The sequence below is a fragment of the Lissotriton helveticus genome, chromosome 4_1, assembly GCF_964261635.1.
Source record: "Lissotriton helveticus chromosome 4_1, aLisHel1.1, whole genome shotgun sequence".
Lineage (NCBI taxonomy): Eukaryota > Metazoa > Chordata > Amphibia > Caudata > Salamandridae > Lissotriton > Lissotriton helveticus.
The window spans coordinates 924,579,822-924,604,537 of record NC_136063.1 but is presented as its reverse complement, the minus strand read 5'-3'; the positions used below and the strand labels follow the sequence as shown (position 1 = coordinate 924,604,537).

General features: G+C 48.5%; 1 protein-coding gene across 1 annotated transcript in view; it reads left to right on the top strand.

Annotated features, from left to right (window-relative positions):
- Window positions 1-24,716, top strand: part of CCDC102B (coiled-coil domain containing 102B) — a 566,627-nt gene that overhangs the window by 471,840 nt on the left and 70,071 nt on the right. The window contains exon 4 of the mRNA XM_078685713.1: window positions 20,754-20,862. Within this exon, the coding sequence (XP_078541839.1) occupies window positions 20,754-20,862 (109 nt within the window). The remainder of the gene's footprint in view (window positions 1-20,753; window positions 20,863-24,716) is intronic.

Here is a 24,716-nt window from a genome sequence, read left to right as displayed (position 1 = left end):
ACGACGGCAGGTGGTGCATTACTTGATCAGATATAATATAGACATTGCCTTCCTGCAGGAAACACATTTGCCTGTTTCAGACCCTTCCCGCTTTGCCTCAAGCTGGGGTGCACACAGTTACTTTGCTAATTTTAGTAATTATGCGAGAGGAACAGCGGTTCTTAGACACAAGAGAGTTCCCTTTAGCTACCAGCTAATAGTCAATGATAAAGATGGCATGTACACCATTGTAACAGGGTCATTGATGGGTCACAAGGTTACATTGATGTGTGTCTATGCCCCAAACACTGATTCCCCGGAATTCTTCCATACTCTACACGCACAGCTCTCTAAATTAGAACCCAGTCTGGTGGGTGGGGATTTCAATCTCCTTCTGAACACCAACCCGGATAGTATGGCCACCTCGCCAGAAACAAAACCTTGAGTGCGGCGCGCTCTCCTTGAACTGTGTGACCAGTTTTCGTTGATAGATATATGGTGCAGGCGCAACCCTTCTCTTACCAATTTCACACACTATTCAGGACAATACGACACATGGACCAGAATTGATCTTTGGCTACTCTCCCCCGAAGTGTCCTCCGGGTATCATGCACTGAATACGTTTCCCAGAATGTACTCGGATCATTCCCCGGTCCAGGTTTGTCTCCGTGTCCCTCGGCCAGAGGGGTTTGAAAGACAGTGGCGCTTCCCTAGTCGTGCCCTTCTCCACAACCTTTTCTGTCATGAGGTCTGAGAGGCCATAGAAGACTACGTCGATATTAACACCGGCTCGGTGGACACCTGGGCTGTGCTGTTGGAGGGGTTCAAGGCTTACATCCACGGTGTGTGCATTTCCAAACATGCAAGGGTGCTTAAAGCTTTACGTGCAACACTGAGGAGACTAGAGGGTGAACTCACGGATCTAAACAACGAATCTCAACATGCCCCCACATCTTCCTCTCAGGGTAAGAGGCTGACCCTCCTCTTGGAATACAGAGACACAGCGGATCGCGAGATCCTATACTTGGGCAAATATCAAACTGCCCAACGTTACGGAGAAGATGACCGCCCATGTTGTAGTCTGGCTCAAATACTCAGGCCACCCTACAGCAAAGCATGCATCACTGAGATCCGCACCTCAAAAAGGACTCTACTCACATCCCCAACTGATATTCGGGATAAATTCTGGTCTTACTACATCACATTATATGCCTCGAGACTGAGCTGGGACCCTACCGTACAGGAAGCTTATCTCTCGGAGGTTGCTCTTGTATACCTAGAAAAAGATATGCAGGACTTCCTGGCAGAACCTATTACTGAGAATGAGGTACTTGGAGCCATCAAAGTGCTCCTTAGCTCCTCCGCCCCTGGCCTAGACGGCTTTACTGGGGAGTTTTACAAGGCCTTCTCAGACCTGTTGGCACCACAATTGATTAAAGTATATGCGGAAGCCCTGGAAAAACAAACCCTGCCCCCCACTTTGAGTGAAGCGGTTATTATTCTCTCCCTACGCCCGGTAAATACCCTCTCTCTGCGGATCATGCAGGCCACTTTCTCTACTTAATGTAGACTATAAAATACTTGCAAAAATTATTGCCTATAGACTCTCACAATTAATCAAATTCATCATATCCCCAGCACAATCTGGTTTTGTCCCACATCGCTCGACCTCCTTGAATCTGCGGACCTTGTTTGCGATACTTCATAGGATCAGCCCCGAGGTTCCTGCTGCAGCAATTCTCCTTGACATGGAAAAAGCCTTCGGCATACTAGAGTGGTCCTTCTTTGTGTCCGTCATGCGTCGCATGGGCATGCCGGCTGGCTTTATAGCCACCACAGCCTTACTATACAGTCGACCTACGGCAAGACTTTGCATAAACGGCACACTCTCTAGCCCATTCTCACTGTCACGCGGCACACGCAAGGGTGCTCTCTGTCGCCCCTTTGTTCATTCTCCCCATGGATTCAATATTAGGACACTTTCAAGAACGACACCTGCACAGGGGGCCGCAGATTACCACAGGCCCCCTTTTGGTTTCACTATGCGCCGATGATACTATCCTGTATGTCAGGGATCCCCACTTAAACCTAGACCCGCTTCTCCGGGAGATCCTTTGTTTTGGTCAGCACTCTGGTATACACGTGCACCTAGACACAGACCACATTTTCCAACTTAATTATGGACAAACGGTGGGAGCACTGGAGACTCAAGTGGAGAAGTGGCTGCGTCTCCCACTGTCCATTGCAGGCAGAATCGCCATAATTAAGATGATGGTCCTACCTAAATTTTTATATCTTTTTAATAATATCCCCATTTCCCTCATGAATAGTTTAAGAAAAAAAATTGCGATCACATCTCATCAGGCTGGTCTGGGGTGGAAAACAACCACGTGTTCGCTGGAAGATATGCACCATATGATAGGGGCAGATGTGGGTTACTGGATGTTTATTTATATTATCTAGTAGCGCAATGTAGTTTTGCCTTTGCATGGTACCACCCGGACACCTGGATTCCCCTTCTGCACCCTGAGGCCGACTTTGTCCTCCCTGAACGGCTTGCTACCGTCCTGCCCAAATGTGTACCTAGGGACCCTGTCGACATACAAACGGTCTGGACCACTAGTTGGACGTGGAGCAAACTACAGCGATACACCGGCACTTCGGTATTGTACTCGTCTGCCCTCCCTCTCCCTAACGCCAGCTCGCGCCCCATTATGGGCATGAGACTTGTGCTGCGTACGTTGACTAAGTTTAACATTTTAACGATAGGTGACTTGTACCCAGGCGGTCACATCTTTTCGGCCTCAGAGGAAGTTTGCTTCCAAGGGCAAATTTGTTCTTAAACGTCTGTACTTAGCATTGCGGGTTATGATCAATGGCTTCCCTTTAGAACCTAGCGACACAAAAGGGGATGATGGACGGAGCGTTTGAGCAAATCAAACACTCACCCCCAGTCAACTGATCTGGGTTTAATCCATCACCATTCTTTAGCTCACTCTGCCACCCCAGTTCCGACATGGCCATATGCAAATGAGTCTGACCTACGAAGCTTGTTTCCGGTCCAGAGAAGGCATGGCTTGGCAGTTCGGGCTGGACTTTCCCCATGAGGCACAGGGTCAGACTGATTTGCATATGGCCATGTCTGAACTGGGGTGGTAGAGTGGGCTAAAGAACGGTGATGGATGAAACCCAGATCTTTTGACTGGGTGTGAGTGTTTGATTGGTTCAGATGCTCCGTCCATCACCATCCCCTTTTGTACCTCTTTGTTCGCCATAAGTTTGGCAGGTATGCTCAGACGTGAGTCCCTTGCTCACTTTGCCACTGGATTCAAGCAATCCTGGCTGAAGACGGCTGGAATGCCAGAAACCGGTCCTAGGAAGCTTGTTTCCGGTCCAGGGAAGGCATGGCTTGGCACTTCGGGCTGGACAGTTCCCATTAGGCACAGGGTCAGACTGATTTGCATATGGCCATGTCTGAACTGGGGTGGCAGAGTGGGCTAAAGAACGGTGATGGATTAAACCCAGATATTTTGACTGGGTGTGAGTGTTTGATTGGTTCAGATGCTCCGTCCATCACCACCCCCTTTTGTACCTCTTCCCTTTATAACCTGACTCGTTCTCCCCTTTCTCCCTCCTCATTGAGAGTGAGAGCGGAGTGTACATCGTGTCCAAACTTTACAAAGCTTGCTCCGCACAAATCCCTATCATAGACAACAAGCTTCGTGTGGAATGGGAGACTGAATTGGGTCACCCGATCACGGATGACCAATGGACCATTTGCTGTAAAGCCACAAAAGACATCTCATTGAACAACAGTCATAAATTATTACACTACAAGTTTCTGCATAGAATTTACATTACTCCGACTAAGATACATAAACTTGACTCCAGTAGACCTCATACATGCCAGAAATGTGGTGCCTAGCACGCTGATTTTACCCACCTTACTTTGATCTGCCCCTACATACTCTCCTACTGGGAACTATTGCACTCAACAACAAACAGATAATATTGGACTCACCCTTGTTCCTACTCCGGAAGTGGCGCTTCTGGGTTACACGGTGAGCTTCCCTAAATCAGTCCGGAAACTTTCATCCCTTAGCCTAATGTTAGCAAAACGATAGATCGATTTACACTGGGCAGCAGAGTTTCTCCCACATTACAAGGCTGGTTGAACAGTTTAGTCTACTGCAACACTAACAGTGAGGTCTACTCCAGCACGTTACCCAGCACGGCGCGCCCCAAGTACATTTGGGGCCCATACAAAGTATACATCGATGCCCTTCGGAATTCCACCACTTCTCAGACGAACCTGGGTATAGTACCCACAAGTGTAGGATAGGTAATGAGACTTACACACTGACATGCCATCTCAGGCGACATCCGGCACTAGAGGGTTCAATACCGGCGCTCTCTCCCCTTTCACTCACAATAATGGTTTTGGGACAAGTACACAGCCAGCTCTACAGTCACCAACTGTTGCATCAATAGACCTGGAGGGGACATTAGGAAGTATGCTTAGCCGACCACTTCTTACACACCAGTATGTTTTTATCCATTATTTTGAGATCGAGTTCTGTCAAATTCCTTCATGTATATCAATGTGATACTTTCATGAAATTTTTTAATGCTTTGCAGTGAACAATAATGATTGTACCAGATGCTTATAGTTTAATAATCAATAAAGCAAAGTTAAAAAAAAAGACATAGGTCTGTGTGACATTTGTCTGGCTTTACACCCACAAACAAGAGACTACACATTTTACTCTTATGCACATAAAACATACGCTTACTAGATCACTTTTTAGGCACATCCGATATCCTGTCACTGATCTCAGTTTTGGAAATAGAACACCACTCCTTATCTGACCATGCTGCGGTCTCCCTTACTTTAACTTTTCCCCTGCTGCAGCCCCTACCCAGAACCTTGTGACTAAGATACACTCTCTTACATCGTTCTGAAGTAGTTAAACAAATAAACAAGGCCTTAGTGGACTTCTTTGTAATCAATGACACAACAGAGTTCTCTATCGCCACACTTTGAAAACTCTAAAGTGGGTGATTGGCGCAAGCTGAAAGTGGTTTCCGCAGCAGACAATAAGCTCCACAAGGAAAAGAGGGAGCACATGTCCCGTAAAGTCCAGGAACTTGAGCGCATTTACTGGCGCCCCTACAACTGGACAACTGGAGGTGGTCTGTACACAATTGGTGGATACTGATTTGGATAGGGAAGAGTATGCTGCTCTCTGGCTCCATCATTCCTTTTACATGGCTGGAAGTAAATGTATTGGTCTTCTGGCTAATAAACTACGGGTACAGCAACAGATTGCTGGAGTTTAGGATATTTTTGACACAGAGGGCTGGGAACACACTGATGACCCCCACGTAGCTCCTATCTTTCAAGGGATTTACAAGGAGTTATATGCAGGGCAGGACCTACCCATAGAAGGATTTGGGAATATCTCAGAGATACCCACACATTCAAGCTAATGCTAGAACAGGCATCTGAGCTACACAGCTCAATCCAGGTCGAGGAGGTAATTTTGATCATTGCTAGGCAGAAACTTCTTAAATGACCGGGCCTGGATGGCTTCCCATCACTTTTTTATAAAACCTTCTACACAACCATATCCCCCCCCTCACTAGACTGTTCAAGGCCATCAAAGATCCAGCCTCGATTCTGCCCTCAATGTCTGCAGCTTCCATCGTCGTTATTCCAAAGCCCTGTAAGAAAGCACCACTAGGCATTCTACCCGCCGATATCTTTTTTAAATGTCGACCTCAAGGTCATTATTGTCATTCTAGCAGTGTGCTTAGGGCCCCTTTTACTGGGCCTCATTGCCCCTGACCATGCTTGGTTTGTGCCCCACCACCAGTGTAGTGATAGCACAAAGCGGATTCTGGACTTAATTGATACGCTCAATGCTTGAATCAGGAACAAATGCTTTTGGCAGTAGATGCCAAAAAGGCATTCGATCAGGTCCTCTGGCTATACATGGCAGCCACTCTTAAACACTTTGGACTCGGTGAACGTTCTTAGCAATTATGGTCACCCAGACGCAGCTGTTTCGGTGAATGGACGCACTTCCACCACTTACCCATTTGCAGCAGCACGCGTCAGGGACACCCTTTGTCACCCCTGCTATTTGTATTATATATGGAGCCCCTATCTCAGAGAATCCATGATAGTCCTGATATGAAAGGGAGTCTGTTTGGCAGAGAGGAACACACTATCAGTTTATATGTAGACAATGTTTTATTGGCTTTTCAAGACCCATCTAGTTCTCTCCTGGCCCTCCTCACTGAACTTGAGGCTTTTGGACAGATAACGTGTTTGCGAGTGAACCTAAACAAGTCCCAGGCCCTCAACTTCTCTCTCATGCTGAGACACAGCACGCTCTTACACACACTTATCCAATACAAGGGGCAACATCTTCTATCCCATACCTGGGAGTACAGTTGACCTCTACAGCTCGAACAACGGCTTCCTTTATATTAGATGGAGACCTTATCACCTTTCTTGACTTGGTCGAGTGGCTGACCTGAAAAAATCAACCCTACCTAACATACTATTCCTTTTTTAGGCCTTACCAGTGGAACCAAACAAATAATGGCACTGAAGCACACACACTCTATAGTTATTGTAATCCTTTATAAGAAAGTCCAATTCAAACTTAGATGATGTTCTTCTTCTTATTTCTTGGATGATTTTGTATGTGTCATTTTCCATCAAGAAGCAGCTAAGACATATTTCATCCATCCAAAAATTTTCAAGGCTGCAAAACCATACGTTACAATTACTAACTATGATATTTATGCTAATGCATAGTACCACAACTGTTGCTTGACCTTCTTACCAAGGATTACAATAACTATAGAGTGTGTGTGCTTTAGTACAATTGTTTGTTGAGTACTAGTCTGTACTGTTTTAGCGGTACAGCAGATTGCAAACAAGGTGGCTAGGCTCTGTCAATGTGCGAGCAGTACTGTACAAAATCTCTGCACATTTTTAATTATGACTATTGATTCTAGATCATATTGCCAAATACAGTAGATGGATGTGCACACAATCAGGCTTAGCCACCGTTCTTAGGTTGTAGTCCTTGCTGGTGGAACCGCCTGCTGGGACCATCCGGGCCGTACAGAATGAGCTAAACTGCTTAGTGTGGGCTGATGGTCCTCCTCATATACACAGGGAGGTGAGTTATAGGCCCCCAGCTGAGGTTGGTCTTGGCATCCCCAATATTCCACACTATTTTCAGGTGGACCAGCTTCAGTACCTGCTGGATTGGTCTCGAGAGGAGTCTGAAAAGCATTGGCTTTTCATGGACAGTGCGGTGGCAGGACAGCAGCTTTGGAAGATCCCCTTTCTGCATATACTTGCCAGACCCAAAACTCTTTATCTCTCTCCCATTACTAAAACTTCATTAGACATCTGGGATTGAACAGCTCTATGCGACAGACAGCTTGACATCATGCCCGTCCCCCTTAATGCCAATTGTCGGTAACAAGGACTTTACCCCAGGATTGAACGCTATAGCTTTTCAGTATTGGCACCGAGTTGGTTGCTGTTCCGCTGGCTATTTGTTTGATGAGGAGGGTCCCCTCTCCTTTGAAGAACCCCGTTCCAACCATGCATTGCCAGAATCAGAGTGGCTGCACTATCATCAGATCTTCCCCTGGTTGATGCCCCCCACAATTCCCCCTTGGGCTCAGTGCTGTCTTACCCCTTTTGAAAAATATCTCAGTACGAAAACATCAGACACACACCTTATCACTGAGCTTAACACCCTCCTGCGCCCCACTAACAACTAAGCTAAAACAATGAGTTAGAAGAGGTAGGGACTAGAACTCGGCCGTTCGTTAACTCAGAAGGAATGGGGAGATATATATTACAGTGCACACCATACAACCTGTAACATGGCCAGTATTGAAATGGCCACTAATATTGCCATCTACTGGTAACTTACTCCTGTCCACTTACACAGAAGGAACCCCGTTCGCAAACCTGAGTGCTGGTGAGGGTGTGATTTCCCTGGCACTCTATTGCATTTGCTGTGGGAGTGCCCGAACCTCACATCCTATTGGACACCATTGTTAAACAAGGTCGATACCCATCTTAAGACCCAGCTTCCCCAAGTTCCTGCTTATATTATCCTGGAAAAAATAGCAATTGAGAACAAAGTTTTTATCTGCAATCTTTTGTCTTGGAACTTGGAAACTAAAATGAAGCGCTATAAGTGTTAAAGTGTATTCCAATGTGTTCCTGTGAGAAAACCAGCCTTACCACAGTGAAAAATTACTTTGGAGGTTTTTCACTGAAGGGACACATAAAACACTGATTTGCAAATTTTAAAATGTTTTTAATCTGTCAGATGCTTCTGGTTGCACAGACATATGGTGCCAACAACTGAGATTAAAGTTTACAATGATTTTTCATTGTGTACCAACCATGCTGCATTTCATATGGTAAAATCTAATTAATGAGAAATGGGTATGAATGAAACATGTAGTGATAAAATATGCACAAGAATATATAATAGTTTAGGAATAGTGGGTATTTGTACACCTCTGAATTTGGGGTTACCCATACTATAATGTTACTCAGAGGTCAGTTTAAAGCATGTGTTCTTTCTAGCACACTGCCTTACATTCAGAAGCCAAAATTAAGAGAAAATAAATATTCTCCTAATCTGTCTTCCCACAGTTCTCCAAATATAAAAGGCGATCAACTTGTTTGAGGCATTGCAGTTGTATGGGTGGCTTAGCCCCCAAATCCCAACCTGAAAACATCAAATTTTCTGCATCAACATTAACCAGTTGTGGAGGTGTAGGTAGCGGTTGAATTTGGACCTAGGCTCTGCCACTACACAGAGAAACCTACCTAAACTAAACATTTCTGAACACTAGATCCATAGGGGAGTATGGTGTGTCCTGATTTGAAGGGATCCCACTACCTTTTCAAGTGCACAATATCCTGCAAACCTCAAACTTTGTCTAAAATCATTCATTGTCCATGCATTTCTGTGAAGGGAAGTTCAGCAATAGGCAAAGCAAAATTCCACCCACTCGGCATTCCCTCATTTTTCCTAATGAAAACGGTATCCCACTTGTGGGAGTGTGCAAAGTTCCTGCAACCGGGAAGGACAATAAATACCATGCTACTACAGGTGTGGGGCTAGAAAGGAGGAGGAAGGCATAAAGCTAACCAAGTGAGTGGTACAGAAAACATCACATCATGTTCAATCTCCCCTGATGACTATTGGCAGGTCAGGTCTGCAAAAATATTTTGGCAGAAAAAGGGCAGATAATTTCTCATATTTTCAACTTTCAAGAATACAATTCTGAGCAGAAGATGGTTAATTCACTGACAAAACTACCATACCCTGCAGTATCAGTATTTACAACCTGCGATAAATAACTCACCCCTTTGTGGCCTGCTTATATATGTAACATGAAACCACCGCAATGGAGCGCACACCGCTAGCCCCTCCTCCGGATCGCCCCTCGGGACTCTGGTACTTGTAGTTTAATAGTGGATCACCCAGGTGGGTGCAAGTCGGTACTTGTTGGACTGATGAATCTCTAGACCCGATACATGTCCCGGGTTTTTGGGTATCGCCCGAGACATGGCTCGGGTTTCGGGATAACTTCCCTCATCAGTAGAGAAATGGTTAGGGGTGGAGGAGAAGGCCGCCAAACAACCGTCAAAGGCCTCGATGCCCGAACCGGCACGCAGGGCAGCATCCAGGAGCCCGTCGGCTCAAAGCTCAATGGAGCCAATTAGTAGAAACCACCGCAATGGAGCGCACACCGCTAGCCCCTCCTCCGGATCGCCCCTCGGGACTCTGGTACTTGTAGTTTAATAGTGGATCACCCAGGTGGGTGCAAGTCGGTACTTGTTGGACTGATGAATCTCTAGACCCGATACATGTCCCGGGTTTTTGGGTATCGCCCGAGACATGGCTCGGGTTTCGGGATAACTTCCCTCATCAGTAGAGAAATGGTTAGGGGTGGAGGAGAAGGCCGCCAAACAACCGTCAATGGCCTCGATGCCCGAACCGGCACGCAGGGCAGCATCCAGGAGCCCGTCGGCTCAAAGCTCAATGGAGCCAATTAGTAGAAACCACCGCAATGGAGCGCACACCGCTAGCCCCTCCTCCGGATCGCCCCTCGGGACTCTGGTACTTGTAGTTTAATAGTGGATCACCCAGGTGGGTGCAAGTCGGTACTTGTTGGACTGATGAATCTCTAGACCCGATACATGTCCCGGGTTTTTGGGTATCGCCCGAGACATGGCTCGGGTTTCGGGATAACTTCCCTCATCAGTAGAGAAATGGTTAGGGGTGGAGGAGAAGGCCGCCAAACAACTGTCAATGGCCTCGATGCCCGAACCGGCACGCAGGGCAGCATCCAGGAGCCCGTCGGCTCAAAGCTCAATGGAGCCAATTAGTAGAAACCACCGCAATGGAGCGCACACCGCTAGCCCCTCCTCCGGATCACCCCTCGGGACTCTGGTACTTGTAGTTTAATAGTGGATCACCCAGGTGGGTGCAAGTCGGTACTTGTTGGACTGATGAATCTCTAGACCCGATACATGTCCCGGGTTTTTGGGTATCGCCCGAGACATGGCTCGGGTTTCGGGATAACTTCCCTCATCAGTAGAGAAATGGTTAGGGGTGGAGGAGAAGGCCGCCAAACAACCGTCAATGGCCTCGATGACCGAACCGGCACGCAGGGAAGCATCCAGGAGCCCGTCGGCTCAAAGCTCAATGGAGCCAATTAGTAGAAACCACCGCAATGGAGCGCACACCGCTAGCCCCTCCTCCGGATCGCCCCTCGGGACTCTGGTACTTGTAGTTTAATAGTGGATCACCCAGGTGGGTGCAAGTCGGTACTTGTTGGACTGATGAATCTCTAGACCCGATACATGTCCCGGGTTTTTGGGTATCGCCCGAGACATGGCTCGGGTTTCGGGATAACTTCCCTCATCAGTAGAGAAATGGTTAGGGGTGGAGGAGAAGGCCGCCAAACAACCGTCAATGGCATCGATGCCCGAACCGGCACGCAGGGCAGCATCCAGGAGCCCACCGGCTCAAAGCTCAATGGAGCCAATTAGTAGAAACCACCGCAATGGAGCGCACACCGCTAGCCCCTCCTCCGGATCGCCCCTCGGGACTCTGGTACTTGTAGTTTAATAGTGGATCACCCAGGTGGGTGCAAGTCGGTACTTGTTGGACTGATGAATCTCTAGACCCGATACATGTCCCGGGTTTTTGGGTATCGCCCGAGACATGGCTCGGGTTTCGGGATAACTTCCCTCATCAGTAGAGAAATGGTTAGGGGTGGAGGAGAAGGCCGCCAAACAACCGTCAATGGCCTCGATGCCCGAACCGGCACGCAGGGCAGCATCCAGGAGCCCGTCGGCTCAAAGCTCAATGGAGCCAATTAGTAGAAACCACCGCAATGGAGCGCACACCGCTAGCCCCTCCTCCGGATCGCCCCTCGGGACTCTGGTACTTGTAGTTTAATAGTGGATCACCCAGGTGGGTGCAAGTCGGTACTTGTTGGACTGATGAATCTCTAGACCCGATACATGTCCCGGGTTTTTGGGTATCGCCCGAGACATGGCTCGGGTTTCGGGATAACTTCCCTCATCAGTAGAGAAATGGTTAGGGGTGGAGGAGAAGGCCGCCAAACAACCGTCAATGGCCTCGATGCCCGAACCGGCACGCAGGGCAGCATCCAGGAGCCCGTCGGCTCAAAGCTCAATGGAGCCAATTAGTAGAAACCACCGCAATGGAGCGCACACCGCTAGCCCCTCCTCCGGATCGCCCCTCGGGACTCTGGTACTTGTAGTTTAATAGTGGATCACCCAGGTGGGTGCAAGTCGGTACTTGTTGGACTGATGAATCTCTAGACCCGATACATGTCCCGGGTTTTTGGGTATCGCCCGAGACATGGCTCGGGTTTCGGGATAACTTCCCTCATCAGTAGAGAAATGGTTAGGGGTGGAGGAGAAGGCCGCCAAACAACCGTCAATGGCCTCGATGCCCGAACCGGCACGCAGGGCAGCATCCAGGAGCCCGTCGGCTCAAAGCTCAATGGAGCCAATTAGTAGAAACCACCGCAATGGAGCGCACACCGCTAGCCCCTCCTCCGGATCGCCCCTCGGGACTCTGGTACTTGTAGTTTAATAGTGGATCACCCAGGTGGGTGCAAGTCGGTACTTGTTGGACTGATGAATCTCTAGACCCGATACATGTCCCGGGTTTTTGGGTATCGCCCGAGACATGGCTCGGGTTTCGGGATAACTTCCCTCATCAGTAGAGAAATGGTTAGGGGTGGAGGAGAAGGCCGCCAAACAACCGTCAATGGCCTCGATGCCCAAACCGGCACGCAGGGCAGCATCCAGGAGCCCGTCGGCTCAAAGCTCAATGGAGCCAATTAGTAGAAACCACCGCAATGGAGCGCACACCGCTAGCCCCTCCTCCGGATCGCCCCTCGGGACTCTGGTACTTGTAGTTTAATAGTGGATCACCCAGGTGGGTGCAAGTCGGTACTTGTTGGACTGATGAATCTCTAGACCCGATACATGTCCCGGGTTTTTGGGTATCGCCCGAGACATGGCGGTGGTTTTTACTAATTGGCTCCCTTGAGCTTTGAGCCGACGGGCTCCTGGATGCTGCCCTGCGTGCCCGTTCGGGCATCGAGGCCATTGACTGTTGTTTGGCGGCCTTCTCCTCCACCCCTAAACCATTTTCTCTACTGATGAGGGAAGTTATCCCGAAACCCGAGCTATGTCTCGGGCGATACACAAAAACCCGGGACATGTATCGGGTCTAGAGATTCATCAGTCCAACAAGTACCGACTTGCACCCACCTGGGTGATCCACTACTGAACTACAAGTACCAGAATCCCGAGGGGCGATCCGGAGGAGGGGCTAGCGGTGTGCGCTCCATTGCGGTGGTTTTTACTAATTGGCTCCCTTGAGCTTTGAGCCGACGGGCTCCTGGATGCTGCCCTGCATGCCGGTTCGGGCATCGAGGCCATTGACTGTTATTTGGCGGCCTTCTCCTCCACCCCTAAACCATTTTCTCTACTGATGAGGGAAGTTATCCCGAAACCCGAGCCATGTCTCGGGCGCTACACAAAAACCCGGGACATGTATCGGGTCTAGAGATTCATCAGTCCAACAAGTACCGACTTGCACCCACCTGGGTGATCCACTACTGAACTACAAGTACCAGAATCCCGAGGGGCGATCCGGAGGAGGGGCTAGCGGTGTGCGCTCCATTGCGGTGGTTTTTACTAATTGGTTCCCTTGAGCTTTGAGCCGACGGGCTCCTGGATGCTGCCCTGCGTGCCGGTTCGGGCATCGAGGCCATTGACTGTTGTTTGGCGGCCTTCTCCTCCACCCCTAAACCATTTTCTCTACTGATGAGGGAAGTTATCCCGAAACCCGAGCCATGTCTCGGGCGATACACAAAAACCCGGGACATGTATCGGGTCTAGAGATTCATCAGTCCAACAAGTACCGACTTGCACCCACCTGGGTGATCCACTACTGAACTACAAGTACCAGAATCCCGAGGGGCGATCCGGAGGAGGGGCTAGCGGTGTGCGCTCCATTGCGGTGGTTTTTACTAATTGGCTCCCTTGAGCTTTGAGCCGACGGGCTCCTGGATGCTGCCCTGCGTGCCGGTTCGGGCATCGAGGCCATTGACTGTTGTTTGGCGGCCTTCTCCTCCACCCCTAAACCATTTTCTCTACTGATGAGGGAAGTTATCCCGAAACCCGAGCCATGTCTCGGGTGATACACAAAAACCCGGGACATGTATCGGGTCTAGAGATTCATCAGTCCAACAAGTACCGACTTGCACCCACCTGGGTGATCCACTACTGAACTACAAGTACCAGAATCCCGAGGGGCGATCCGGAGGAGGGGCTAGCGGTGTGCGCTCGACTGCGGTGGTTTTTACTAATTGGCTCCCTTGAGCTTTGAGCCGACGGGCTCCTGGATGCTGCCCTGCGTGCCGGTTCGGGCATCGAGGTCATTGACTGTTGTTTGGCGGCCTTCTCCTCCACCCCTAAACCATTTTCTCTACTGATGAGGGAAGTTATCCCGAAACCCGAGCCATGTCTCGGGCGATACACAAAAACCCGGGACATGTATCGGGTCTAGAGATTCATCAGTCCAACAAGTACCGACTTGCACCCACCTGGGTGATCCACTACTGAACTACAAGTACCAGAATCCCGAGGGGCGATCCGGAGGAGGGGCTAGCGGTGTGCGCTCCATTGCGGTGGTTTTTACTAATTGGCTCCCTTGAGCTTTGAGCCGACGGGCTCCTGGATGCTGCCCTGCGTGCCGGTTCGGGCATCGAGGCCATTGACTGTTGTTTGGCGGCCTTCTCCTCCACCCCTAAACCATTTTCTCTACTGATGAGGGAAGTTATCCCGAAACCCGAGCCATGTCTCGGGCGATACACAAAAACCCGGGACATGTATCGGGTCTAGAGATTCATCAGTCCAACAAGTACCGACTTGCACCCACCTGGGTGATCCACTACTGAACTACAAGTACCAGAATCCCGAGGGGCGATCCGGAGGAGGGGCTAGCGGTGTGCGCTCCATTGCGGTGGTTTTTACTAATTGGCTCCCTTGAGCTTTGAGCCGACGGGCTCCTGGATGCTGCCCTGCGTGCCGGTTCGGGCATCGAGGCCATTGACTGTTGTTTGGCGGCCTTCTCCTCCACCCCTAAACCATTTTCTCTACTGATGAGGGAAGTTATCCCGAAACCCGAGCCATGTCTCGGGCGATACACAAAAACCCGGGACATGTATCGGGTCTAGAGATTCATCAGTCCAACAAGTACCGACTTGCACCCACCTGGGTGATCCACTACTGAACTACAAGTACCAGAATCCCGAGGGGCGATCCGGAGGAGGGGCTAGCGGTGTGCGCTCCATTGCGGTGGTTTTTACTAATTGGCTCCCTTGAGCTTTGAGCCGACGGGCTCCTGGATGCTGCCCTGCGTGCCGGTTCGGGCATCGAGGCCATTGACTGTTGTTTGGCGGCCTTCTCCTCCACCCCTAAACCATTTTCTCTACTGATGAGGGAAGTTATCCCGAAACCCGAGCCATGTCTCGGGCGATACACAAAAACCCGGGACATGTATCGGGTCTAGAGATTCATCAGTCCAACAAGTACCGACTTGCACCCACCTGGGTGATCCACTACTGAACTACAAGTACCAGAATCCCGAGGGGCGATCCGGAGGAGGGGCTAGCGGTGTGCGCTCCATTGCGGTGGTTTTTACTAATTGGCTCCCTTGAGCTTTGAGCCGACGGGCTCCTGGATGCTGCCCTGCGTGCCAGTTCGGGCATCGAGGCCATTGACTGTTGTTTGGCGGCCTTCTCCTCCACCCCTAAACCATTTTCTCTACTGATGAGGGAAGTTATCCCGAAACCCGAGCAATGTCTCGGGCGATACACAAAAACCCGGGACATGTATCGGGTCTAGAGATTCATCAGTCCAACAAGTACCGACTTGCACCCACCTGGGTGATCCACTACTGAACTACAAGTACCAGAATCCCGAGGGGTGATCCGGAGGAGGGGCTAGCGGTGTGCGCTCCATTGCGGTGGTTTCTACTAATTGGCTCCATTGAGCTTTGAGCCGACGGGCTCCTGGATGCTGCCCTGCGTGCCGGTTCGGGCATCGAGGCCATTGACTGTTGTTTGGCGGCCTTCTCCTCCACCCCTAAACCATTTTCTCTACTGATGAGGGAAGTTATCCCGAAACCCGAGCCATGTCTCGGGCGATACACAAAAACCCGGGACATGTATCGGGTCTAGAGATTCATCAGTCCAACAAGTACCGACTTGCACCCACCTGGGTGATCCACTACTGAACTACAAGTACCAGAATCCCGAGGGGCGATCCGGAGGAGGGGCTAGCGGTGTGCGCTCCATTGCGGTGGTTTTTACTAATTGGCTCCCTTGAGCTTTGAGCCGACGGGCTCCTGGATGCTGCCCTGCGTGCCGGTTCGGGCATCGAGGCCATTGACTGTTGTTTGGCGGCCTTCTCCTCCACCCCTAAACCATTTTCTCTACTGATGAGGGAAGTTATCCCGAAACCCGAGCCATGTCTCGGGCGATACACAAAAACCCGGGACATGTATCGGGTCTAGAGATTCATCAGTCCAACAAGTACCGACTTGCACCCACCTGGGTGATCCACTACTGAACTACAAGTACCAGAATCCCGAGGGGCGATCCGGAGGAGGGGCTAGCGGTGTGCGCTCCATTGTGGTGGTTTTTACTAATTGGCTCCCTTGAGCTTTGAGCCGACGGGCTCCTGGATGCTGCCCTGCGTGCCGGTTCGGGCATCGAGGCCATTGACTGTTGTTTGGCGGCCTTCTCCTCCACCCCTAAACCATTTTCTCTACTGATGAGGGAAGTTATCCCGAAACCCGAGCCATGTCTCGGGCGATACACAAAAACCCGGGACATGTATCGGGTCTAGAGATTCATCAGTCCAACAAGTACCGACTTGCACCCACCTGGGTGATCCACTACTGAACTACAAGTACCAGAATCCCGAGGGGCGATCCGGAGGAGGGGCTAGCGGTGTGCGCTCCATTGCGGTGGTTTTTACTAATTGGCTCCCTTGAGCTTTGAGCCGACGGGCTCCTGGATGCTGCCCTGCGTGCCGGTTCGGGCATCGAGGCCATTGACTGTTGTTTGGCGGCCTTCTCCTCCACCCCTAAACCATTTTCTCTACTGATGAGGGAAGTTATCCCGAAACCCGAGCCATGTCTCGGGCGATACACAAAAACCCGGGACATGTATCGGGTCTAGAGATTCATCAGTCCAACAAGTACCGACTTGCACCCACCTGGGTGATCCACTACTGAACTACAAGTACCAGAATCCCGAGGGGCGATCCGGAGGAGGGGCTAGCGGTGTGCGCTCCATTGCGGTGGTTTTTACTAATTGGCTCCCTTGAGCTTTGAGCCGACGGGCTCCTGGATGCTGCCCAGCGTGCCGGTTCGGGCATCGAGGCCATTGACTGTTGTTTGGCGGCCTTCTCCTCCACCCCTAAACCATTTTCTCTACTGATGAGGGAAGTTATCCCGAAACCCGAGCCATGTCTCGGGCGATACACAAAAACCCGGGACATGTATCGGGTCTAGAGATTCATCAGTCCAACAAGTACCGACTTGCACCCACCTGGGTGATCCACTACTGAACTACAAGTACCAGAATCCCGAGGGGCGATCCGGAGGAGGGGCTAGCGGTGTGCGCTCCATTGCGGTGGTTTTTGCTAATTGGCTCCCTTGAGCTTTGAGCCGACGGGCTCCTGGATGCTGCCCTGCGTGCCGGTTCGGGCATCGAGGCCATTGACTGTTGTTTGGCGGCCTTCTCCTCCACCCCTAAACCATTTTATCTACTGATGAGGGAAGTTATCCCGAAACCCGAGCCATGTCTCGGGCGATACACAAAAACCCGGGACATGTATCGGGTCTAGAGATTCATCAGTCCAACAAGTACCGACTTGCACCCACCTGGGTGATCCACTACTGAACTACAAGTACCAGAATCCCGAGGGGCGATCCGGAGGAGGGGCTAGCAGTGTGCGCTCCATTGCGGTGGTTTTTATATATGTAACATCTTGGCATTCATTTTAGGGGGACGCCAACAGGGACAGTATAAAAGTATAGGCCCTAGCTGCCGATCATGATGAATCCCTTTATGTTGGGACTTAAAAACCTTTTCAGAAGACAGATGTCCTTCAGAATGGCAACACAGCAAGCTAAAGCTGACTTGCAATTCAATGTTGGAGGCTGTGACTTCAACTGCATTGCCCATCACCGTGGGTTCTCTGGGCAGAAAGTGGGTAAAGTGTTCTAAGTGCCACTTCCTACAGTTTGAGGTCAGGAGGAATATGCCTCAACACCAGCCAAGAGTCCAGGACCTGGGGGCACCTCTTGGGGGTTAGAACTCACTCCAACAGAGGCCAGCAGCAGGGTCCAGGGTATGTGGGTACTCTTCAGCTATGTAGTTGCAGATAAAAGTCCTCAGGAAGTTTGTTGTATCCCTGTCTCTCAAAGAGGAAGTCACTTCTGGGGTCCTGGGTTTAAGGCAAGCTCGTACAATCTTGCTTCATGTTCTTCAGACAACAGGTCAGTTTCTCTTCTGCTTCTTTACAGGACTAAGAGTGTCCTGATGAGGGTACTGGGAATTCCATGTGTATGTCCAGTGCCAACCTGGGGGTTGGGGAAAGTCCTGGCCACTGCTTAACCAATGGGTTATATGTTCCCATAGATGATCCTACCCACATTTGCAGCATCTCCTGTGTGTTTTATGGTAAAGTATCCTACAGTACCCCTCTTTCCCTAAATCCAACATGTCAGAACCTTTCTTCCCCTGGTCAGAGAGCACTGTGCTCACACAGAGGTGCTGGTATGATAATAGGCAACCCCTCCCTTGTGATACTCCAAATTAATTCTGAGGCTGCTCTCCCTCCCACTGGTTTTGGAATCAAGTCATGTAGGAAGATAAAAAAGAGGCAGGCCTTGGAGTGACCTCATCTGCCGGTGACAGGGTAGGCATTCATTGAAGCTCAGGAACACTACCCAAGGTTGAGCAACGTGCCCCACACTCAAACCCTTGTGCATTATCTGGGAGTGCTCCACATCTCTCCACAGGGGAGCCATCAGCAGTCTTGTGCCTCTGGACACTGGCAGAAAGGTACTTTTGGCTTTAGACAGGAAAATTAAAACTTTCTAAAAATGTAATTTCCAAAATATTGATATAAAATCCAACATGATCTTTAAGTTGGCAGGGGCGGCCTTAGGCATGTGTAAGCTGTGCACCTGCACAGGGCCACCAAACTCCAGGGGCCACCACACAAATATATATCCTTAATATAATAATCCTCTGAGGATGGATACATATTTGCGTGGCGGCCCCCGGCAGGGATTTGGCGGCCTCCGACTCTGTTCCACTTCCAAACACCCTGATCCCCCGCTTCACTGACCTCCGCGCTCTGCCCCGCCCGGAGCCCCCTACCTATGTTCCCTGCCCAGGGCCCCCATGAGCCTAGAGCCGTCCCTGAAGTTGGATTTTAAAGTACTATTAAAATGAGTCCCATGAATTATTTTTTCTAGCAACTTGGAAACTAAAATTAAGCGCTATAAGTGTTAAAGTGTATTCCAGTGTGTTCCTGTCAGAAAACCAGCCTTACCGCAGTGAAAAATGATCTTGGAGGTTTTTCACTGAAAGAACTCATAAAACATAAAATCTACATGCACTACTTTTGAAATACAATTCACCCTGCCCTGTAGACATTAGGTCCTACCTTAGGTGACTTATTAGTAGAAAAAAAGGAAGATTTAGGCCTAGCAAAATGTTTGTTTTGCCAGATCTAAATGTCAGTTTAAAATGTCACATCTAGGCTGCAGTGGCAGGCCCAGAGACTTTTCAGGGTGAACCACAAATGCCACTAAATCAACCTATACCTAACCCACTGGTAGCTTGGCACAAAAGTAGTCAGGCTCAACTTTAGAGCCAATGTTTAAAGTATTAATGCTTGACACAAACAGTAATGAAGTGAAATCACAAGACAAATCCCAAACCAATTTAGAAAAAAAGAGTACATTTTAATGAACTCTGTTCTATTCTATGAAGCATTTGCAAAGCACATAGCTACCCGGTGGCATCCCAGCGCTGGAAGTGAGGCACAGAATCGCTGGGAGACTTAAAGGGTCCCATCCTGAGATTGTCACATTTGTAATTACTTCTGAAAATCTTTTTGATTGAGCAAAGACAGAGTGGAAGGCTGTTCCACAATTTAGCTCCATTGTATGTGAAGTAGTGTCCTCCATATGTTGCATTCTTGATGACAGGTACCTTGGCAAGATGGGTATTGAAAGAACACAGGGATCTGATAGCATGATGGCAGAACAATTTAAATCCCATCAGAGGAACTGGAGAAATGCTATTAGAAAGTTTGTAGTGAAAACAGCACCTAGAGGGACAAATCGCCACTCTCCGTGTCTTGTTGTGCTGGACCAGAGGAAAGTCACAAGTTCTGGAGACTGAAGTGAAGTGCAGGTCAGATAAAGGGACCGGTTTAGTCCAGGTGAAAAGTTACCTTCTGAGTCTGGAGCAAAATTTCCCAAGTTGGAGAGGGCCACGAGGATCAGGATGAGTCTTGTGAGGAAAATATTCAAGATTTGCTGTCATACTATTATTTCTTTGTTTGTCTAACTTTGGACATGGCAAACAGATACATACCTTGATCCCATTTATGCCTGGTCAAATTGCTAAAATCAGACTGCTATTGGCTTGCTACTGATTTAGAATGCGTTGCGATGCCCAATCAAAAGCATTAAAAACTATTCTAATATACTATTCAGTAGCCATTTAAGTTGGGTATTAGGGCTATTTAGATAAATGAACAAATGCATCTTACATTATCTATTGCTATCTGGTGAAGACAGTACTAAATGTAGCTGAAGACGGACAAGGATAGTTTCGAGTTATTTAACCTTTTCTCTTTATTTGTGCCATTTAATACTTTTATTCTAATGTGTCTATAGCTAATGAAGTAATCCACAGTTTGTTAAATTTCAGTTTTGCATTTATATGTTTTTGTTTTCTACATTGACAGCTGCTTGCTTCGCAACAATTATTTTTGAAGAGAAAAAACTAAAAGTAAATAAACAACGTTTCAAATCTTCACCACATATTTCTATTTTTAGATTACGAGCAACTCTGGAAATGCGGATTAGGAAATTGGAAACTGAACTAACTCAGTTGAAATTGAAAAATGAAGAAGCTACGAGATCTAAACTGGATTCTCTAAAACAGGTAGCCATTTCCAAACTTCATGTGTGCAGAGCTGTGAACACTAGTGTGTTTTGGACGATTTCAGGGAATATCCAGTTCTATTTAAATATGCATTGTTGCTTTTATGAGCGAAATTATCATTTATTAAAGACAGGGGGGGCAGATTTATCAGTCTTTTACGCAGTGCAACGCAGCAAGCCACCTTGCAATGCTGCGTGAAAGGGGAAAAGGCAGGAACGCGCTGTATTTACCATTATACGGTGCAATACTGGCCTTTCCTATCACTAGCGTACTTTTGGCTGCCAAGCGTCAATGCAGACAACCTTGCGTCTTGTTACAGGGTGCCTAGGTTGTAGGCAGGTTTGTTTTTGTGCAGGAAGTGTAAATTTAGGAATGCACCATAATCCGTGGGTGAATGCATGGGAACACTTACGCTCCACCCATGGAACGTCTCCGTGCCGCAAAGTAACACAAGGCAGCAAACTGTGCTGCCTTGATTTGCTCTAGATTTTTCAAGCCATATGGGCTGTGTGGCTAGATAAATATTAGGTCTTGCGTCCCCCTCTCAAAACCCTGATAAATAGGGGCCAGGGTATTTTCATAGATAAGGCATTAGGTTACCACTGCACCTAGAATTCTACCTAGATTAATTGCTTCAGTTTTCAATTCTCTAAAAGAATTGCAGCCTGATTCATGTACGGGCCGTTTTGCGTGGCCCTAATAGCGAATCATAGCGACTCGCTATTGAGGACACGCAAAACGGTATTCATGTAGGAATTGCTAAATAAATAGCGATTCCTACATGTTCTCTATTTGCGAGTAGAAATTTCCTACTTGCAAAAAACTGAATAACTCCCCATTCATTCCTATGGGCCAAAAGGCCCATAGGAATGAATGGGGAGTATCCCTTATTTGCGAGTAGCAATTTACTACTCGCAAATAAGATAGCGATTTCAAGGGTGCCAGGGGTGTCCAAAGGACACCCTGTAGCACCCCTAAAATGCACATTTGGACAGGTGTTGCGCACACACATGTCCAAAGGACATGTGTGTGTGCAACATGCAACTTAGACAAATGCTTTTAAAAGCATTTTTCTGAGTTTTTGCTATTTACCGAGAGGTCTGACCTCTCGGTAAATAGCGGCCCAAATTTGCAAAATCGCAATTTTTGAAAGTGTCATGAATAGCATTTAAGGAATCTCTAATAGAGATTCCTTAAATGCTAATCCTCGCATATTAGCTAATTCTTCATTAGCGATTTTTGCATTTGGGATTGTGAATCCCAAATGCCAAAATTGCACTCGCAAAAGGCAAGATTCTGAGAATCTTGCCCTTTGCGAGTGCAATTTAGCTTCATGAATCAGGCTGTTGGTTAATTGAGCCAGCAGTACTCATCTGACTCAGATACATTTAGTTCAGTTTTTGAATGGATACATAATTCAAAATATAATCACTAAGAACAGCATAACTATATGTCCTTTGCAAGGCACTGCCATAAACCAACAAGATCCCAAAGTCCCATTGAAAGTCTAGTGGTAGTTTGTTCATAGGGGCATACAAACCTGACCATCACCTATGTTGGACTTTGGCCTTTTTGCAGGGTCATCCCTGAACTTTTTGCCTTCCTCCTGTATTTTGTCTGACTTGTTTTTGTTGGTTTTATGACTCTGGTCACTTTACCACTGCTGATCAATGCTAACATGCATATACTCTCCCTATTGTAAATGGATTAATGACTCCATGATTGGCTGATTTGGTTTACTTGCCAGACCCTAGTACAGTGCACTGCGTGTGCCAGGGCTTCTAAATCAAATGCTGCTAGTGGGCTTGCAGCACTGGTTGTGCCACCAACAGAAGCAGCTTGTAAAGTTGTCTCAGGTCTGCCATTGCAGAGCCTGTGTGCAGTCTGGTACTGCCATGTTCACTGGGCAAGTGCACCCACTTGCCAGTCCCTAAACCCTCCCTTTTCTGCATATTAGTCACCCTATGGTAGGCCCAAGGGCAGGGTGCATTGTAGGTAAAAGGTAGGACTCGCCCTGATGTGTGTGGCATGTTCTAATAGTGAATTACAGCCACTTTCATTTTTCACTATTGCCCATAGGCCAGAATGGGCAGTTTGATTATTACAATTTATAATCCTAACTGACTCAGGGAACTAGGTAGAAATTTGAGATTAGAATGCCTGAACTCAGAATGATAAAATACATATTTTATTGAAGTTGGTTTTAACATTCTGTTTTTTAAAATACCACTTTTAGAAAGTAGGTAGTTTCTTGTCTAACCATCCAAGCCTGCCTCTGCTAGGTTGTGTATCCTTGTCTGGAGTTTGAGTGACAGGGGCTGGGGGATTCCAGGAGACAGGGTGAGTCAACACAGAGCTGAATAGAGAGATCTGCATGCAGATTGGAGGGAGGAAGTGCAGCTGGCACCTGAATGGGGATATGCCTTCCCTTCACAATGCTGGCTCCACCTCCTGTGGTGCGTCTGATGTCCCTGCCCTACACTGTGAAAGGAAAAAGGATTCATGTAAACAGAGTGCTCCAGGACTGATCAGTACTGGTTTAGACTAGGCAAAGGTCTCTATGCCTTCAGAGCACAAAGAGAAACTGTGTATAAAACAAGAAGAACCTTTGCTGAGGAGAGGAACCAGAGAATCTGAGGAGGAGACTATCCCTAAGCTGAGTGTTGTTTGGATGATTGGCCTGCAGTGGTTGCCTGACTGCCAAAGAGAGGAGAAAGGACTTTGTTCCACTTTCAACTCAACTTGTAAAGTATCTCCAAGAGCTTGAGATAGAGCTTGCCTCCTGCTGAAGTCTCAGGGACAACAGACTTCACCAACCAGCTCCTCTGCCTTCCCTTGCTGGGAATTGAAGTGCCTGCTGTTGAGCTGGGCCTTCTGAGATACTGCGTGTCACTGGGAGCTGGAAGCATGACTCAAGACGAAGAAGTGTGTCGCCGCCCCAGCTGTTGTTGTCGCATCACTGGAGAAGAGTGCCGCATTCGCAGCATATGCCGTCGCATCACCGGAGAAGTGTTCTGTCGCCATCGCATCACCCCAAGCACCTCACATCACCTGGGAAAAGTGTTGCCGTCGCAGCAGATGCCGTTGCATCACTGGAGACGCGTGTCCCAGGGCCTGTCACGGCTCAGAAGAATCATTGAGTGGCTACACGGCCGTCGGGCGTGCACGCATCGTTGTCACATCAAGAAGAAGACGCCATTTTATTTCATTGAACCGGATCTTCACCGCATAACGGCTCTACTGGGCGCATCGCTACGAAGCGCAGCAAGAAACCGACGCATCACCTCCCCACGCGGATAAGAACCAACGCATCCCATACGCAGCAGTAGGGGCCCTACGCATCACCGTTCTTGCGTGTAAGGAACCGACGCATCACCTTCCCTGCAACACTTTTGTTGTATAGTGTTACGCATCCAAAGGTACATTGAATTCAAAGTGTTGCATTTTACATCTAAAGAGAACAAAGCTATTTCTACCATTTCTAAAGTACAGTATTGTGGAGTTTTGTTGTTTGTGGTCTTGTGTTAAGTCTATATAAAAATACTTTTTATACTACAACTTGTGTGGTGTCCATCTGTAGTGTTGTCACTAGGTTACTGTACGTGTTCACAAAGGCTTTACACACTGCCTTTGAGATAAGCCTGCCTGCTTGTGCCAAGCTACCCTAGGGTGAGCAGGGGTTATTTTAGGAGTGTACCCCCTTACCCTGACTAGACGCAAGGGTCCCTATTTAGACAAAGGTACCTATCTCTGCCAACTAGAGACCCCCACATCTAACAACGTACATCAGACATAATCACACATTTTCCCTTGCACGCTTTCCTCTCACCTGTTTAGGGGCAGGGTCATGACAG